This window comes from Bos grunniens, chromosome 4 (assembly GCF_055505025.1).
Source record: "Bos grunniens cultivar Pamir isolate PY7600 chromosome 4, Bosgru_T2T1.0, whole genome shotgun sequence".
Classification (NCBI taxonomy): domain Eukaryota; kingdom Metazoa; phylum Chordata; class Mammalia; order Artiodactyla; family Bovidae; genus Bos; species Bos grunniens.
Genome location: NC_141168.1, coordinates 33,742,617 through 33,762,606, shown reverse-complemented (window position 1 = coordinate 33,762,606; position 19,990 = coordinate 33,742,617). Strand labels below are relative to the sequence as shown.

The window sequence follows — 19,990 nt, the reverse complement described above, 5'->3', positions numbered from 1 at the left end:
AGCATTTGAAATATGAAAATAGCATTTTTCCTTTCTCTTTCACAGAGAAAGTGTGACCAGTACTGGCCTGTGGATGGGAGTGAAGAGTATGGGAACTTTCTGGTCACTCAAAAGAGTATTCAAGTGCTTGCTTATTACACTGTGAGGAATTTTACTCTAAGAAACACAAAGATCAAAAAGGTGAGTCCACACATGATGGATACCATCAATTGAATTACACATCTTGGTCCATCATACCATCTTGTTTAAAGGGAACAAGTGGTATAACCAAAATAGAGTAAAAATACACGTAACTAAAGGCACTGAGAGTTCTTAATTGGGACTTCCCTGGTGGTCCAGTGGTTAAGAATCCATCTTCTAATACAACAGATGTGGGTAGGAACCCTGGCCAGGGAACTGAGATCCTACATGTCGTGGGGCAACTAAGCTCACATACTCAGCTACTGAGCCCATGAGCCTGGGGTGCATGCTCCTCAAGAGAAGCCACCGCAATGAGAAGCCCGTGCACCACCAAGAAGACCCAGCACAGTCAAAAAAGAAAAGAAAACTGTTCTTATCACAGCTACAGCTCCATCCCAAAGATGTCTTCCAAACCTCTTAATCCCAGATGTGGCTTTGGCACCACATTCTTTGTAGTGCCAATAGTTTCAGTGAAACATGAACAACAGTTCTTGTGCCATTTGATAACTGCACATCCAACTAAAATAGTGGAAACTGAGAAGGAGGAGGAAAAGAAAAAGAGCAAGTTATAAGTCAGGGTTCCTTAGAAAAACATATGTATGTTTATATAAATATATATGTATTTAGACAGAGAGGTTTGTTTTTTTTTTTAAGAATTTATTCCAGGCTAGAAATTCAGGCAAGATTTCTACATTGCAGTCTTGAGAATACCTTCTTTTTCAGGAAACCTCAGTCTTTGCTCTCGAGTTCTTTAACTGATACTTCCGAGCCTCACCCACTTTACTGGAACTCTTACTGGTTCAGATGTCAATCATATCTTAAAAAAATACCTGATGGTAACATTTGGTGTGACTGGTTTGACCAAGCTAGTGACCACCATTGCCTAACCAAGTTGATATGAGAAATTAACCATCACAAATGACGATGTACTTTTTTGAGCTTTGTTATGAACCACCAGCCAGAGAAGGCAATGGCAATCCACTCCAGTACTCTTGCCTGGAGAATCCCATGGACGGAGGAGCCTGGTAGGCTACAGTCCATGGGGTTGCTAAGAGTCAGACACGACTGAGCGACTTCACTTTCACTTTTCACTTTCATGCATTGGAGAAGGAAATGGCAACCCACTCCAGTATTCTTGCCTGGAGAATTCCAGGGACAGAGGAGCCTGTTGGGCTGCCGTCTATGGGGTCGCACAGAGTCGTGACTAAGACGCGACTTAGCAGCAGCAGCAGCAGCAGCATGAACCACCAGCATCAAGCTCTGAATCCTAAGTTGATGTTTAAGGACCCCATTTGTGTATGTTCCTGTAACTAGCTGATTAGCTGTCTGGTCTCTTTTAGGGTTCCCAGAAAGGAAGACCCAGTGGGCGCGTGGTTACCCAGTACCACTACACTCAGTGGCCTGACATGGGAGTGCCTGAGTACTCGCTGCCAGTGCTAACCTTTGTGAGAAAGGCCTCGCATGCCAAGCGCCACGCAGTAGGGCCTGTTGTTGTCCACTGCAGGTGAGTTTCAGCGCCGGATTGTAAACGCATAGAATTGCTTATGCTAATAAAAAGGGAATCAGTGGAACAAAGGTTTTGCCAAAATGGAAATGATTTCACAAAGGGAGGGGCATGAAATATTGGTCCCTAGGAAGTGAGTATGCCAGACTCAGAATTGGATTCCTGAATATTTCAAAGCACCAGTTATTTCTATGATGTATATTATTCTATTTGATTGTTTAATTGGATTTCAACTTATGAAAGGTGTGAAGCAGACAGAACAATGTCTTGTAATTAAACAAACATTTATTACAATATAGTGTGAGATAAAAATCCTTGAGATGCAACCCATGTTCCTGGGAGTTAATAGTCTATTGTAGACTTCATAAGCCAGGTTTATATTAGAAAAATCAAAGCCCACAAAATGTGAGGAATTCAGCAAAATACTTTTAATTTGTTTTTAAACAGTTTGGGGTCAAAACTCATATTCCTGAGTTCTTTCTAATACTCTGAATACCCTGAGCCTATTGAAAGCCCAGGTACTTCCAAGACAGGATGGATTAATAGAAATAATGATATTTCAAAGAAAGAGAAAAATGGATTAGAGGATTTAATTTAATATCTTTCAATTAAAACAAAAATAGCAGTTAATGTTTACTGAGTGCTAACCACAAAAATCTAATTCGTTTCTACATGGAGCACTTTTGTCAAAGCAGCATCTGTATTTTTACAGAAACAAGTGTTTTCCTTTGATATGCAGTGTATCTCACACATTCTGATTACCTGTTTCCGGAGTTAGGCTCAGACAAAGTTTGAGAGATCTATCTTCAGGTTTTTTATCTGAGCCTGGAAGTTGAGGGAAACAGGAAGATGCAAGAAAAATAGCTCTGAAGGTCAGAGATTGTTTCCTGGTGAATGGAGGAGGCCCAGAGCATTTTGAGAGCAGCTGCTAATTCTTCACTCTAGTACTTCCTACTCGTCAGAGCGTTTGAAAGGAATCTGTGTCTCTGAATTCTGTCCCTCTGCTAGAGGCTTTGAAGAAGTCGGTAGATAATGGCCCTTTAGAAATGACTGAAGTTATGCTTTATTCCTCACCATCTCAGGGAAATGATATTTTCAGCTGAAAGCCTTCACAAACGCTTTCTTCCCATTAATGCAGAAACCTTTACAAACCTGTTTACCTGACAGTACCGACCTGGAGACCTTGTCTTTTCAGAGTTTGGAGAAGCTGATGTTTTCTTTTTTCTCAAATTAAATGTCTGTTTGCTAGGCTCTGATACATAATATTTTCATTGTATCATATAAGCTGAATAATAACTGTAATTATTGAACATAAAAAGTCTCCAACAGAAATGATCAGATTGCTTTGGAGTTTGACCTGTCGGCAAAAAAGAAAAGAGAAAAACTTTGTTATTTGAAGCATTCTGCTTAACTCTTAAGCTGCTTACTTTGGGGACTGCTAAATTACCTACTAAGTGGCTTGGAAAAGGAAATTAATTTACAAGACAGCCAGTTGTGACCGATCGGCAAATGTACTTTATCCTTGACGTTGAACCAGCTCTTTCTTTGTGTGCTCCTCAGCGCTGGAGTTGGAAGAACGGGCACATACATTGTGCTAGACAGCATGCTGCAGCAGATTCAACATGAAGGAACCGTCAACGTATTTGGCTTTTTAAAACACATTCGTTCACAAAGAAATTACTTGGTGCAAACTGAGGTATGATAAGGAGGATAATTTAATTTATAATTTATCTAAGGATTGGAAATGTCCCTAAATGCTGGATAGGCCAGAGTTTGTATTACCAGATTCGTTAGTCCCATGGGGCACCCCTTGATAAAGTGCTATGAACTGGGTGGCTTAAAACAGCAGAAATGTATCATCTCCTAGTTCTGGAGGATAGAAGTCCAAAATCAAGGTGTGGGCAGCAGGGCCATGCTCCCTCCACGTCCTCTAGGGAAGGATCCTTCCATGTCTCTTCAAGTTTCTGATAGTCTCATATTTCCCTGGATTTAGCAGCGTAACTCCAATCTCTGCCTGTATCTTCACACGGCTGTCTTCCCCCTGTGTCTGTGTCCAAATTTCCCCTTTCTTATAAGGATGTCAGCCTACCTCATTTAACTAATGACATCTGCATCATCCTGTTTACAAATAAGGTCACATTCTGAGGTACTAGGAGTTTAGGGTTTCAGTATATCTTTTTCCTGTGTGTAGTGAGCAAATAGATTCATTCTCCTATTTAAATAATATGAATTATGCTCAAATTAGGGCTTTAATGCAGGAGACATAAGAGAGTCAGGTCTGATCCCTGGGTTGGGAAGATCCCCTGGAGGAGGAAATAGCAACTCACTCTGGTATTCTTGCCTGGAGAATCCCATGGACGGAGGAGCCAGGTGGGGTATAGTCTGGAGGGTTGCAAAGAGTCAGATACAACTGAAGCAACTTAGCACGCATGCATGCTCAAATTAAATTCTTTTTTAAGCCCATTTCATTTGCCCATATGTGACACAGGACAAAGTCTCCATGCTTGTATTTTATTTCCACTATTTCTAAATAAAAATGGATTTAAATTGAAAACTATGGATGGCAGCTTGAAAACAATAAGAAACCTATGACTGAATGGCTTTGAAACCAATCAAACTTCAATCCATCAAGGAGATGACATTCTAGTTAGATAAGACCAGGGAAGAGTCCCATCCATGAAATAGAAGATAACTTAAAAATGTATAATGATTCTGCCGAATTACATTTGACTGGCTAAAAGGAGAACGGGAATGGACAGAAGGGAAAGACCCATCAGAAATAGAGGTCAGTGCAAAATGTGGAAGAGGGTCTCAGTTATGAAGGATGGCCAGAGAAGACGTTGCTTTGCCTCCCAAAATCTTGCAGTGGTCTCCTTCTCTAAATGTCAATGCACGTGAAATAAAGAGATGAGAGTGGAAACAGTTGTGTTCTTTCTGTATTACTCCTTTTCCTCCATCTGACTTCCTGCCAGGACTAGTAAGCAACCTCTGTGAGTTCTCCCTTCCATTTTGTAAAACTCTTTTGTCTGTCAATGAAAGATACTACTTCCAAAAAAAAATTTAATTTGCTTTTTATGCACTGGGTTTTAATTGTGGCACGGGGTATCTCAGTTACGGCCCTCAAACTCTTAGCTGCCACACGTGGGATCTAGTTCCCTGATCAAGGATTGAACCCAGGCCCTCTGCATTGGGAGTGCAGACCCCAGTGGGTCTGGGACACCAGGGAAGTTCCAGGAAAATGCTAGTTTTGTGCTGAGACACTGGTGGCTCAGATGATAAAGAATCTGCCTGCAGTACAGGAGATTGGGCTCGATCCCCGGGTCAGGAAGATCTCCTGGAGAAGGGAATGGTTACCCACTCCAGCATTCTTGCTTGGAGAATCCCATGGACAGCAAAGGCTGGTAGTCTACAGTCCATGGGGTTGCGAAGAGTCAAACACAACTGAATGACTAACACTTCCAAGAACTTTTCACGTGTAGGGAGAGCCTATAGTGATGTTCCTGTTTGTCATTGTTTTGCCAGGAACAGTATGTCTTCATTCATGACGCGCTGGTCGAGGCCATACTCAGTAAAGAAACTGAGGTCCCAGACAGCCACATCCATGCCTATGTTAACGGGCTCCTCATTCCTGGACCAACTGGCAAAACAAAGCTAGAGAAACAATTCAAGGTGAGTTCTCTTCAGAGTCCCTCTCTCGGGTGTCACCATGGGTTGGCATGTTCCCGCATCTCCTCATTTGAGTGGACAAGGCGGTGTGGACAGGCTCGGTACTCTGTTGGTCCAGTGGCTACACTGTGTTCTTTACAACCGGCCACAAAGCCACTTGGTGAATTTCAATGAGAACCTTAGAGTCGCAAGAGGTTAAGTTCCCAGAAACCCTAGAAATGCAGGCGTGGTCCAGGAAACAGAGGGCGCAGAGCAGAGCAGGAGGAACAGGCAGAACTTCTAACACAGACAGTCTAAGTGCTTTTCTCACTTTAAGAAAACCAGACCACTTAACCACGAGTGCTGCGGCTCCGCCTGTCTGTGCTGCTCCCTGGAAGAACCTGTCTCACTTGAAGCCTTGGACTAGAATAGGCCACCCCTTAAGAATAGCTTCTTCAACCCCAGTTTCTGCCTCCCACCCTGTCACAAGGCAGTCAGCTACACAAGGGGAGCATGCTTTGTTCAACATTCTACCTCCCACAACTTAACTTAGCTGTCTGACTTCCAGAAACCAGTGAGCGAAGAATTCAGAAAGCAGTTGTTATCAGACCTGCTGGTGGAGATAGGGAGATCAGAAGAATTGTGGCTTTCCAAAGGAACGAAGGCTATGTTGTTTTGTTGTCTATTATTCCTGTTGTTGTTCAGTCACTCAGTCATGTCTGACTCTTTGCGACCCCATGGACTGCAGCATGCCAAGCTTCCCTATCCTTTACTGTCTCCCAAAGTTTGCTCAAACTCATGTCCATTGAGTCGGTGATGCCATCAACTATCTCATTCTCTGTCATCCCCTTCTCCTCTTGCCTTCAATCTTTCCCAGCATCAGGGTCTTTTCAAATGAGTTAGCTTTTCACTTCAGGTGGCCAAAGGATTGGAGTTTCAGCTTCAGCATCAGTCCTTCCAATGAATATTCAGGGTTGATTTCCTTTAGGGTTGACTGTTTTGATCTCCTTGCTGCCCAAGGGACTCTCAAAAGTCTCCTCTACCACCACAGTTCGAAAGCATCACTTCTTTGGCGCTCAGTCTTCCTTATGGTCCAACTCTCACATTCATACATGACTTTTGGAAAAACCATAGCTTTGACTAATCAAATCATTGTCTGCAAAGTGGTGCCTCTGCCTTTTAATATATTGTCTAGATTTGTCATAGCTTTTCTTCCAAGGAGTAAGCATCTTTTAATTTCATACCTGCAGTGATATTGGAGCCCAAGAAAATAAAGTCTGTTACTGTTTCCATTGTTTCCCCATCTATTTTCCATGAAGTGATGGGACCAGCGCCATGATCTTAGTTTTTATTCCTATACCAACCTCTTACTTCCCTGGGTTGCTAGAGAAGCAGGGCCAGTTTCTGAAGGAGTATCTTGGAAGAATTCAGGAAGCCCTGGAAAAACCCAGGAGAGTTAACAAACCTTGAGATTGAAGTTCTTTCTCTTTCTTTTCTCCAGCTTACAACATAGAAGATATAGTCATTACGAATTCCCTGACTTTCTGCCTTCTCATTCAGCATCTTTTGGGCTCTGGGAGGAGTAAGGGACAGGTTAGGTTTAGAACCTGAACTTAAAACCTGAAGAGAGGGAGACATACATGTTTATTCAGCTAAACTTATCTGAGTAGTTAAGAAACAATTCAAGGAAGAAAAGTGCACAGTCCAGCTTCCAGAAACAGATAAGAAAGAAATATAAAGCATTAACAGGATGTTGCTAAGATGGCTTTTCTCTAAGTTAAAAAATACATATGTATTAGCCATTTCCAACATAATTTTCACTTAAATATGATTTACCCCTTACACAATTACCTAAAAGAATTTATATCACTTATACTGGGTAATTCAGGATCAGAATGAAAATATCAATTATGAAACAGAATCCATTTTAAAAAGAGAGACATTTGACTGTTTCCTGTTAGCATCCTAACTAGGGAAATTTAGGGGTGTGTGCTTGTGTGTGTGTGTGTGTGTGTGTACACTGTCCTATAAAAAACAGGTATTATTCAGGTTTATCCAATGAAAAATATTCTTAAAATGAAATTGCATGTCTATGTATCCAAAAAATATCTATCACAAATGTACCTCATGCCAGGCTTTTGTGTTTGATACTGATTTTGAAATCTACATTGAAAAGTAAAGAACCAAAAATATTCAAAGCAATACTGAACAATAAGGAATAGAAATTTATTGAACTATATGTGAAAGACCTTTTATGGAATGACAATGTTGAAAAACAGACAAATCAGCCAGAGGAACAATGTGCATGTGGAAATTGTTATGTGATAGATATGACGTTAAAAATTGGTGAATGGACTGTAAGTATCAGTAAATGATTCTGGGACAGTTTCCATGTGGAAACAAGTATAATTACGTATCTACCGCACCTCAAACACTGAAATTATTCAAGATGGATTAAATGCTTAAAATGGAAATAGTTTTATAACTACTGTAAGAAAATATTGGAAAATGTATTTTGAGGACATGAAGGTAGAGAAGAACTTCTTAAATAAAAATATAATTTACAAAAATCTTAAGGAAAAACAGTAATTCAGTTATAAATGTCTATTTGATAAAGAGAACAAAGACATTTGCAACTTTCTTAGTAGACTAGATTTACATTTAAGACATCAAACCCCCGGCAAATTAATGAAAATGAAATATAAATATGAAAAGGCAATCATCAAAGAAGAAATAACTAAAATTCACCATTGCACTATAATTAAGAAAATGCTAATCAAAACCACAGTATACTACTTTTCATCTGTTAGCCTGTCAAAAATTTAACACCAATGACTGCAAATTCTTTATAGAAACCCTCACATATGTGCATATTAAGAAATATACAAGGGCTGTTCATTGCTACAAAGTTTGAAATAGCAACATTGAAAATAATGCGAACATTCACTAATTGCAGAATAGATAAATAGCAAGTAGATTATTTATGTGATGAAGTATTAAAATAATGAATGTGCTGTGCTTAGTTGCTCAGTCATGTCTGACTCTGCGACCCCATGGACTGTAGCCCCACTGTCCATGGGGATTCTCCAGGTAAGAATCCTGGAGTGGGTTGTCATTCTCTCTCACATTGAAGGTGGACTCTTTAGTCGAATACACTAGGGAAGCCCAAAATAATGAATAAAAAACTATATGCATATATAAGGGCTTCCCTGGTGACTCAGTGGTAAAGAATCTGTCTGCCAATGCAGGAGATGTGGTTTTTATCCCTGGGTTGGGAAGATCCCTTGGAGAAGGAAATGGCAACCACTCTAGTATTCTTACCTGGAAAATCCAATGGACAGAGGGAGCCTGGCAGGCTACAGTCCATGGGGTCGCAAAGAGCTGGACACGACTTAGCAACTAAACAACATGTGTGTGTATACACACACACACACACACACAATGCAGTTTATCTCCAGCTGCAGTGTGAGATTCAAATAGAGAACATGGAGAGTACATACCATAGAGGAAGGGTCCCAATGCTCAAAGTCAAACTAGGTATCAAGCTTTCCCTGCTTCTTCCATCCCTCCTGGAATAGAATATAAAACATAAATGTATCAGGGAGTCCCCTAAACAACTTTAATTCAAGGAATTCTTGGAAAATAAGTTCAATATCTTGTAGCTCAGTTGGTAAAGAATCTGCCTTCAGTGCAGGAGACCTGGGTTCGATCCCTGGGTTGGGAAGATCCCCTGGAGAAGGAAATGTCAACCCACTCCAGTATCCTTGCCTGGAAAATCTCATGGACAGAGGAGCCTGATGCGCTGCAGTCCATGGGGTCGCAAAGAGTCAGGCACGACTGAGCTAAATATCTTTGTTGAGTCACATGTGTAAATATGAGTATGAGTGTGTGTGTGTGTGTGTGTGGTTTAATATTTGAGTGGCTTAAACGAAATGATTTATATTTTTCCTTGACATTCTTTCTCAGCTCTTGAGTCAATCAAATATACAGCAGAGTGACTATTCTACAGCCCTAAAGCAATGCAACAGAGAAAAGAACAGAACGTCTTCCATCATCCCTGGTAAGCTATGTTGAACTTTGGAAGAAAAAGGAAAACCAACTTTTAAAATAATATTAATAGAAACCTTGTAGGTAATTTAACAATAGTTTTCCATCTTGGAACAAAAGCAATATACTCATTTAATTATGTCAGATAATGTAACTTAACAAGGACTCAAACTTTGAGTGCAAAATACATAGAAAAATTAGCTAAAAAGTCAAAGACACTGAACTTGCAAAATGCAGCTATTTTTTGCCATTTGAGGAGGTGGAAAGGAGGTATAGTGCTAGAGCTTACTTGTTTATGATGAATCTTCTGTGTTCCCAGTGGAAAGATCCAGAGTTGGCATTTCATCCCTGAGTGGAGAAGGCGCAGACTACATCAATGCCTCCTACATCATGGTAAGTCAGAGAGCTACTGGGAAGACCGACTGCAAGCTTATGTTGCCAGAACCAAAACAGGGTGGTTTGCCTGAATCAGTGACTGGCAAATACCACGGGTGGACACGAGTCAAATCTGATGACTGCAGGTTCGCAGCCCACAGCAACAATGGAATCACAGCATTCCTCGGTGTTTTCATGTGTGCTGGGACTGGAAAACCCTCGGTCAATGCAACTGAGTAGATGCAGGAACCAAACTCACCATTCAGAACTGATGTTCAGTTCAGTTCAGTTGCTCAGTCGTGTCTGACTCTTTGCGACCCCATGAACTGCAGCATGCCAGGCCTCCCTGTCCATCACCAACTCCCAGAGTCCACTCAAACTCATGTCCATCGAGTCGGTGATGCCATCCAACCATTTCATCCCCGGTTGTCCCCCTCCCCACCTGCCTTCAATCTTTCCCAGCATCAGGGTCTTTTCAAATCAGTCAGTTCTTTGCATCAGGTGGCCAAAGGATTGGAGTTTCAGCTTCAACATGATGAGTAGATACAAAACCACTTACCTATCTAAGTGGCTCCATTTCATTCACCAAAGCAAATTTCCTGCAGAACCAGGATACACCAGCATTAGCAAGTCCAGTCTCACTGACATCACTCCAGGTCTGCAGCACAGTTCTCACCCTGCAAACTGGGCTCATTTGGCGACTTAGATTTCTAAAGATTCAATACTTTCTGTCTGCATTTAGCTCTACTATGAGAGGAGTGAGTGCTTTAGCTGTTTTTTGACCTTCGTTTCCATTTCAGGCCAGTCCATCACAGAGCTTGCCTTCAGATGAAAGGGTCCTAACTCCCATGCCCAAATCACTATTCTATTTAACTAGAAAAGAAAATACCAAGGCATATCTATACAGGAAACAAGGAGATATATGTCGGTGGCATCTAAAAGGGCTTCCCTGGTGGCTCAGATGGTAAAGAGTCTGCTTGCAATGCAGGAGACATGGGTTCAATCCCTGGAGCAGAAGATCCCTTGGAGAATGGAATGGCTACCCACTCCAGTATTCTTGCCTAAAAAATTCCATGGACAGAGGAGTCTGGAGGGCTACAGTCCCTGGGGTCACAAAGAGTTGGACATGACGGAGTGACTAACACTTTCATTTTTAGGGCTTCCCAGGTGGCACAGTGGTAAAGAATCTGACTGCCAAGCAAGAGGTGCAGGAGTTATCTAAAAGCATGCCATACTTAAACGGGCTTCTTAATACTATACGAAGCAGATGTCTTTACCCAAAAATCGAGAATGGATTGGGAACAAATGTAAATATTGCTTTGTGTGTTAGTTAGATAAAAGGCTGTTCTTTTCAAGAAAATAATTAAATGCTGGCTACCTACAAAGCTTGCCACAGTACGTCTGAAGATTTGCAAAATAGAATGAATTTTTATCTACTTGGAATGATACGGGATATTGACTGAAGTTGCAGGATAGACTGGAAGTCCTTTCAAGGTCTTTTCCTGGGCTTCCCTGGTGGCTCAGTGGTAAAGAATCCACTTGACAATGCAGGAGACACAGGTTCAGTCTCTGATCTGGGAAGATTCCATGTGCTGAGGGGCAGCTAAGCCCATGTGCCACAGCTATTGAGTGTGTGCTGTAGAGCCTGGGAGCCCCAAACAGCTGAGCCCACGTGCCACAGTTACTGAAGCCCGCGAGCCCTAGAGCTCGTGTTCCACAGGAGTGGCCACTGAAATGAGAAGCCCGTGCACCATAACTAGAGAGGAGCCCCCGCTCACTGCAGGTAGACCGAAGCCCTTAAAACAGCAAAGACCCAGCAGAACCAGAAATAAATTAAATTATTTTTTTAAAAGATCTTTTCCTACCCAAAGCATCTACAATTAAGGAGAAAAACATTTAATTATGTACAACCTACTCATTCAAATCTGAATATATGAACTTAAAAGTTTTCTGCTTATCAAATGAGATTGTAACCAAAAGAAAGTAAATTGAGTAGAATTCTACTTGATGAATAAATGAAGATAAAGCTTAAAAAAAGTAAAAAACATTCCATACTTCAAATGAGCCTATGGGAGCTAGGAATGGGATCTAAGAGATTCCATTGCAGAAGGAGCCATGGTTTTGGTAAGCAGCAGCATGGAAATCATGATTAATTCAATGGCACCAGCTTTCAGGTTTCTGTAGCAACATTTGCAAGGTGGCACCCCTAGTTCCTGGAGAATGAAATGGCACCCCACTCCAGTACCCTTGCCTGGAAAATCCCATGGACGGAGGAGCCTTGTATGCTACAGTCCATGGGGTCGCAAAGAGTCAGACACGACTGAGCGACTTCACTCACTCACTCACACCCCTAGTTCCTCTCCGGTAGAGGCAGTCAAGACATAAAGTATCCTATTGCCAGTGGGTGTGAAATTTGGCACTGCCATTGGGACTTAAGAAGTTTAAGAAATGCAGAATTTCTAGATTTCTTTTCTATCTAGTGTGGGAGACATAGTCCACAAGCCATTTCGTTAAGTCTCCTCCTAGAAGTGATAACTTGTGATAACTTAAGGTGATAACTTCTTCAGCTTCAGTTTAATTACGTATGAAGTGAAGCTCACATTCCCTTTCTCATAGTACTGCTGTGAGGAATAAAGAAGGAAAATGCTTAACACTGTACCTGACATATAGGATGGGTCCATAACATTGGCTATAATAATCACATTATTATTTACAGACACAATCTAAAAATAAAAAGACTAACATGACCATTAACCTATAACTGTCTTAAATATTGACAGTCATATGCCAAGGCTCTTTCTATCCTCTCTTTGATTATGTAGGGCTATTATCAGAGCAATGAATTCATCATCACCCAGCATCCCCTTCTCCACACCATCCAGGATTTCTGGAGGATGATATGGGACCATAACGCCCAGCTGGTTGTTATGCTTCCAGATGGTCAGAACATGGTAAGCCCTTCCGGCCACTTTTGGCACTTTCTTTTTAGGGTAGGTAACAAGGCACAACTACTCAAAAGTCCAGTACACAAAGTAGTTTTTTCAACTAACGAACTAATATTGAAGTTGCACCTTGTCTATTATTGGATCTGGTTTGAATGCAATATCTCAGGTCTGAAATTGTTGAATGACAGTTTTAAATAAAAGTAGGTTGAAATTAACTTAAGTATTTATTACGCTGCTTAGGGAATTAGAATTGCAATCATGAATGAAGTCAGTCCATATACTTCTACTTGCATTTTTTAAATAAAACTTGTTAGGATATTTTAAGAGTAAATTTTGAGATTCAAAGAAAAATTTGAGTTGAATTTTCTACAGCAACCTGTTAACTTTGTTTCACAGTCTGACTTAGACATTTTATTAAATCTAGAATCGTCTTTGTCTTTTAATCCTCCAGGCAGAAGATGAATTTGTTTACTGGCCAAATAAAGATGAGCCTATAAATTGTGAGAGTTTTAAGGTCACTCTTATGGCTGAAGAACACAAATGTCTGTCTAACGAGGAAAAACTTATAATGCAAGATTTTATCCTAGAAGCTACACAGGTATGGACATAGTTTAAATGATAAACTTTTCATCTTTTTAAATGTATGCCAGTTTAAAGATCTCTCCTAGAAATTAAAAGAAGGAATCTGATTTCTTATAAATTGAGGCAAATTACCCAAATAATAAATTTTACCTTACATGTTATTTTCATTTTTTTAAATCTTATAGAATCATTAAACAATTAGCCATCACTAAACTCCACCATCCTTGATTTCTACACACACAGGAAGTCAAAAATTTCTCTTTACTCCAAAGCAGTTGCTGATAGAAGTTAAGTTGAAACTAAACAGAGTAAAAACAAATAATTTTATTAATCCTAATTCTCATGTTTTAAGGCCAGTGTTTACCTTGTCTTCTCCTAAATAAAATGGGAAAAATATTACCTACCAGTAAAAACAAGTTTACTGTCCTCTACTGATGTACAGGGGGTTGTTCAGTGAAGAACTGCTTTGAAAACATGCAGTGCAATGAATTAGGGTTGTTTTACTAAACTCTTGATTGTCTACAGTTTGAATTCTTTGTCAATAATTATTTCTGTAATTACAGCATAGTTCATAAATTATTGTATGGCTCCTGTAAAAGACTAAAAGATGCTAATAATGATGAGTAAGGTATGTGAAATTCGGAGGACTTGCTCAATCAGAAAAAAATTAAATCATATTTTAGATGGTTTAAGTGTTTCACTTTAATTCTGAAACTGGTAAAACATATAGGATATATAAGAAGATTCAGTATTTGCTAGACTATTTGGTTGACCAACACTTATAAAATTGATGATGCAAATACATTGTTTTCTAAATGTTTTATAGTTCTGCCTGAAATTGATGTTTCATATTATATTTTGTGAGTCAAGAGTCCAGTTTTATTGTTTCATGTGAAGAGCCATTGTTCCAGCATCATTTATAGATCAACAATACCAGTTCAGTCATAAATCAGATTCCTGTATATGTATAAGCCACTTTAGGAAACTGAGGATCAGAAGTTCAAGAGCGTTAAAGTCATGCAACCTGGTTTGGTCACTTAAGCAAGGATTCGAACCGGGGCTAGAGTGGGACCCGTGTCTCCACCCTCCTTGCCGGCACTTCCCGCACTGTGTCATGCAATCATATTCTTCCCTTAGTTGAACCTGAGTAATGCTGCTATTTGAAGAAGTCTGTGCTGTCTTTTTCTGTTTTACTTCAAATACAGATGATTTACAATATTATATGTTACAGGTATACAGTATAATGATTCATAATTTGTAAAGGAATGTCTGCACAATTTTTAAAGCAAATTTTAAAACAGAAGATCTCTCTTTGTAAGTTTAATTTTATGGACACAGCCACATCTCTGTTCATGATTTGATTGGCAATATAAAGTCCACCAACAAGGATTATTTTAGAATACAAAAGAGGCCACATCTGTACACGGCAAATGTGGTGTCATGGCGATTTCTCCCTTCATGATAACGGATGGGCTACAACGACTGCTACACTCCGTGTGTGACTTGGTTTCATCACCTTCCTGCAATTCCTGATTTTCACAGAAATAATTATTGACAAAGAATTCAAATTGGTGTCTTGTAGATAGTCAGGAGTTTAGTTTAAAAAAAAAAACAAAAACCCTAGTTCGTCGCATTATGATGCAATGAATGGGCTGTAACGACTCCTGCATTCAGCATATGATTTGGTTTTATTGCATTCCTGTAGTTACTGATTTTCCTCAATTCATCTACTCACCTCCCAATATGACACTTTTTAAAACACTAATTTTACCTCTTCTTGTAGGATGATTATGTACTTGAAGTGCGGCACTTTCAGTGTCCCAAATGGCCAAATCCAGACAGCCCCATTAGTAAAACTTTTGAACTTATAAGTATTATCAAAGAAGAAGCTGCCACCAGGGATGGGCCCATGATTGTTCATGATGAGTAAGTGCCACACCTTAAACCTCTTCACACCTGACATGCTCTGGGTGTGTGTATATTTCTGTTATCTTTGTACTAACCTAATATTTTGGACCCATGGTGAATTATTCAGCCAGGGTAGATTATTGCTTCTCATGGACATGATTAACACAGAATAGTTTGGGGTATTTTTCCACTTAGAGCTCCTGCTGAAGGCAGAAGATGGGTGCAGGGTCATAGGCATTTGCTCTTGCATTCTATGCTGAGAACACTTTGTGTGATGAGTCAGTGTTTTAGAACCTGGATTTTTACACGTTCTAACCAGGGAGACATTCCTCAGCCACTGACTTCATGGGATTGGAATAAAATTGATATCATGATATCATTTTTATTTACCAGAAATAGAAATCTGTATCCAATTGATCTTTCCAAGTTTCTGTTGTAAACCAAAATGCATGTGCATATTATATATGATACTTAGATTAACCTCAGTCAGATTATTTTGATTTATGGCCAACCCATTCCATAGTATAATAAAACAAAATGTATAACCAAATACTTAATTTCTATAAAGTGTCTCATTACTAATATTGTGAACATTCCACAGTGTTTCAGATTAAAGCATAGTTCCATGGACAATAAAGTGAGGAGACAATATATTAAAAATTTCAGTGTCCTTACTGCCAAGTTGTCAAGGCCACATGCTCTGTGAGTTCCAAATGTGAATGTTTGATGCATCTGAATGGAGTCTTTGTCCCTTCCATTTGCCTCCAGGCATGGAGGAGTGACCGCTGGAACTTTCTGTGCTCTGACGACCCTTATGCACCAACTTGAAAAAGAAAATTCCATGGATGTGTACCAGGTAGCCAAGATGATCAATTTGATGAGGCCAGGAGTCTTTGCTGACATTGTAAGTAACAAGACAGCGACTCAAGCTTTTCCTGTTAGAGCACCTGTTACTTTCTAGGGGCTACCAAAATCATTTTGTTGTGTATCAAAAAGAACACATTGATAACATTAACATGAAGTTTTCAAGCTGAATTATAATCCATTTGCAATCCATAGAACTGGAACTATAAACAATAAACTTTTAAAGTTTATCTTCCAGAAAATTGATGGATCAAAAATTTTCAATTTCATTGTGTGCCTTTTTTGTGAGACTTAGTATAATTCTGAAAAAATATCTGTAGTAGAAGCACCAACTAATCTGATTTATCCAGCAAAATAAACATTTTATTCCAGCGTTCAAGTTCTGCATAGCCTCAAAGAGCAGTCAGAAAATAGAATTCAGTTGTTTGCTTTTTTATCAAGCCAAATTCATTTTCTAAACTTAAGAAGTAGCTAATTCTAAGAGTACTTTTAAAAAAGAGAAAGACACTCATACAATCAAGAAAAAGCATAACACATCTGGAAAGATAAGTCTCAACTCTGAGAATAATTTGGAAGCTTTTATACTAGAAACAAGGGCTAGAAAGACAATAGGGAACTTTGTGCATACCCTAGTGGGAGAAGCTTAGGTGAATGCAGAAATCATAGGCTCCCTTCTAACTTTCTGGTCTGTATATGGAAGGGCCTTATAAAGGGTCCATCTTCAAAGCTCCAGCCCACACCAGCTGGTCAGAGAGCAGGGAAAGCCTTGTGCACACACACTTCAGAGGAGCCCTTGTTAAAAGTCTCATTCAGGCAAGGTGAGTTGTATGTACCAAGCTTGTCATTTGAAATTGCTTTCTGGAGACTAAACCTACACCCAAGTTTCACAAATGCATTTACTAAGACATGTGGTGCCAATGGTTTCCTACTGTGGTGCCAGCCATTAGCTCACAGCCTTTGCAACTGCCTTGCCCCCACCTCACCATCCCCAGGTTGGCGTCTGAAAGATAGCAACTCTTTATTCTTCTGTGTGTCTCTGAAACCAGAGCAGGACACATGCTCTCCTTTGCACCAAGCAGGACATAGGACTACCCGTGCTGGTAGAATGTGAAGAATACTGGGTAAACAGTGGGTCCTGTGAAAGGCCTGCATTCGCCTTGAATTCCCGTGCTGACACTGCAGTCCTGAGGTTTCGTAACAACTGGAGAATGGAGAATGAATAACTCAGTGGGATACAAGAGTCGAGTGCCAAAGGGCTTGCACACAAGTTGATAAATCAGTATTAGAACCTTATCACATCTCCTTATGATTGATTCCATGACGTTTGAGTAGGAATGGAGTGCTTACCATTGGCAAATGTATATGGGCCAATGTTCTAGGTCCGTAAGCGTTGGCTAATTGTAGAGCTACTTTAAAATTTAATCAGAAGGAGACATTAATATGGATGGTGTACCTCTGCCAACCTCTGCCAATTATAACAGAGCCCTTCACACAGTGACCTTCCTTGGACAGTGGCAAAGGATGACTGCAAACATGCCTTCTTTTTAAAATTATATGTCTTCACTGAGTCTCCTGTTTCCTACCACCTCTGTTCTCCAGGAGCAGTATCAGTTTCTCTACAAAGCCGTCCTCAGCCTTGTGAGCACAAGGCAGGAAGAGAACCCATCCACCTCTCTGGACAGTAATGGCGCAGCATTGGCTGATGGAAATATAGCCGAGAGTTTAGAGTCTTTAGTTTGACATGGAAAGGGGTGAGAAGAGCCCACATGTGAGCCTTGCTTTCCTCTTTCTAAAATTTGACTGGAAAATCAATTCTGTTATCTGTTTACTTCACATCACCTGACAGTTACTACCATGACATAGGATTCTGCTGCCAAATTTACATCATTAACAATGTGTGCCTTTTTTGCAAACCTTCTTGTAATTCACTTATTGTGTTTAAACTAAAATGATTGAAATTTACAGTATTTCTAAGAATGAAATTGTGGTATCTTTTTTTCATATTGATTTTAACAGAAAATTTCAATTTACAGATACTAGGAATTCCCAACTAGAATCCCAAACAAAAAACATGTTTGTTTTTAGTGTCAAATTTTTAGCTGTATTTGTAGCAATCATCAGGTTTGCTAGAAATATAACTTTTAATATAGTATACTGTAAATAAAACACCCTGCTCCCTATGATATTCAACATTTTACAACTGCAGTATTCACCTAATGTAGAAATAATCTAATACTTACTGTAAATACTGCTCTAGTGTCTCCATGGACCAAATTTATATTTATAATTGTAGATTTTTATATTTTACTACTGAGTCAGTTTTCTAGTTCTGTGTAATTATTTAGTTTAATGATGCAGCTCATTATCTGGTCTTACTCTGTGAGTCTTCTTGATATTGTTTTGTGTTGTGATTAACTGTTTTAGCATGTAATTTTAACTTTTATGGAAAATAAAAATACATTTGTTTTGAAGGAAGATGTTTTTATGAGAATAACACCTTACCTGACATTGTTTAAATGGTTTTTATCCAAGACATTGCAAAAATAAATATAAATATCACCATCAGTTTGTGTTTGCTTGTGGAGTACTGAGGCACATGTAGAAGAAAATTATGGATATGTTCCCTCTGAAATGATGGACATAAAAAAAGGTTGATGGGATGGGACAGTGTGTAGAGTTGATTCCCAAACTGTGCAGTAAGGCCCACAGGAAACAGAATTGAACATCTGAGGACAGCAGAGCAGTGTGTATTAACACAGCACAATTACCCCTATTAAATTATTTGGTTCTTGTTATTCACTCAGTCGTGTCTGACTCTTTGTGACCCCCATAGACGGTAGCCCACCCAGCTCCTCTGTCCATGAAATTCTCCAGGCAAGAATACTGCAGTGGGTACCCATTCACTTCTCCAGGGGATATTCCCTACCCAGGGATCGAACCTGGATCTCCTGCATAGCAGGCAGATTCTTTACTATTTGAGCCACCAGGAAGCTTCAAGTTAGGACTTAACTCTGTGTTTTGTATTTCTTGCTAATTAAGTAAAATTAAGAATGAGTGTTAGGACTAAAAGAAAATTGGAAATAGGAAGTTATTAGATTAGCTGCCAGTGACTAACAAATATTTCTTCAGAACAGGCAGCTTTTCTCACTGGATCCTTTCCAGTAGAATTCATGTCTGGTCAACATATTTCCAATACAATCACCAAATGTAAACCATTATAAAGAAGACTAATCTATACAAAAGATAAGACTAGCTACCTGCATGGCTATGCAAATTGTGCATTGCATCTACTGGGGAGCCAATCAAAGCACATTTCAGTTCAGTCGCTCAGTCGTGTCCGACTCTTTGCGACCCCATGAATCACAGCACGCCAGGCCTCCCTGTCCATCATCAACTCCCAGAGTTCATTCAAACTCATGTCTATCGAGTCAGTGATGCCATCCAGCCGTCGCATCCTCTGTCATCCCCTTCTCCTCCTGCCCTCAATCCCTCCCAGCATCAGGGTCTTTTCCAATGAGTCAACTCTTTGCATGAGGTGGCCAAAGTATTTGAGTTTCACCTTCAGCATCAGTCCTTCCAATGAACACCCAGGACTGATCTCCTTTAGGATGGACTGGTTGGGTCTTCTTGCAGTCCAAGGGACTCTCAAGAGTCTTCTCCGAACCACAGTTCAAAAGCATCAATTCTTCGGTGCTCAGCTTTCTTTATAGTCCAACACTCACATCCATACATGACCACAGATATTGAATATTGATTAGGATGTGGAGAAGGCAGTGGCAACCCACTCCAGTACTCTTGCCTGGAAAATCCCATAGACAGAGGAGCCTGGTAGGCTGCAGTCCATGGGGTCGCTAAGAGTCAGACACGACTGAGCGACTTCACTTTCACTTTTCACTTTCATGCATTGGAGAAGGAAATGGCAACCCACTCCAGTATTCTT

At 39.9% G+C, this 19,990-nt stretch overlaps 1 protein-coding gene across 5 annotated transcripts in view; it reads left to right on the top strand.

The window, feature by feature from the left end:
* The window catches only part of PTPRZ1 (protein tyrosine phosphatase receptor type Z1), a 208,563-nt gene extending 189,948 nt beyond the window's left edge, over positions 1–18,615 (top strand). For all 5 annotated transcript variants that reach the window (XM_086395877.1, XM_086395876.1, XM_086395874.1 and 2 more), the window contains 11 exons: positions 46–180; positions 1,521–1,684; positions 3,245–3,380; positions 5,207–5,353; positions 9,296–9,389; positions 9,696–9,769; positions 12,574–12,702; positions 13,148–13,294; positions 15,062–15,204; positions 15,955–16,090; positions 17,650–18,615. In XM_086395877.1, coding sequence (XP_086252003.1) covers positions 46–180; positions 1,521–1,684; positions 3,245–3,380; positions 5,207–5,353; positions 9,296–9,389; positions 9,696–9,769; positions 12,574–12,702; positions 13,148–13,294; positions 15,062–15,204; positions 15,955–16,090; positions 17,650–17,790 — 1,446 coding nt within the window. In that variant the 3' untranslated portion in view covers positions 17,791–18,615. The remainder of the gene's footprint in view (positions 1–45; positions 181–1,520; positions 1,685–3,244; positions 3,381–5,206; positions 5,354–9,295; positions 9,390–9,695; positions 9,770–12,573; positions 12,703–13,147; positions 13,295–15,061; positions 15,205–15,954; positions 16,091–17,649) is intronic.
* Positions 18,616–19,990: the final 1,375 nt, after the last annotated feature.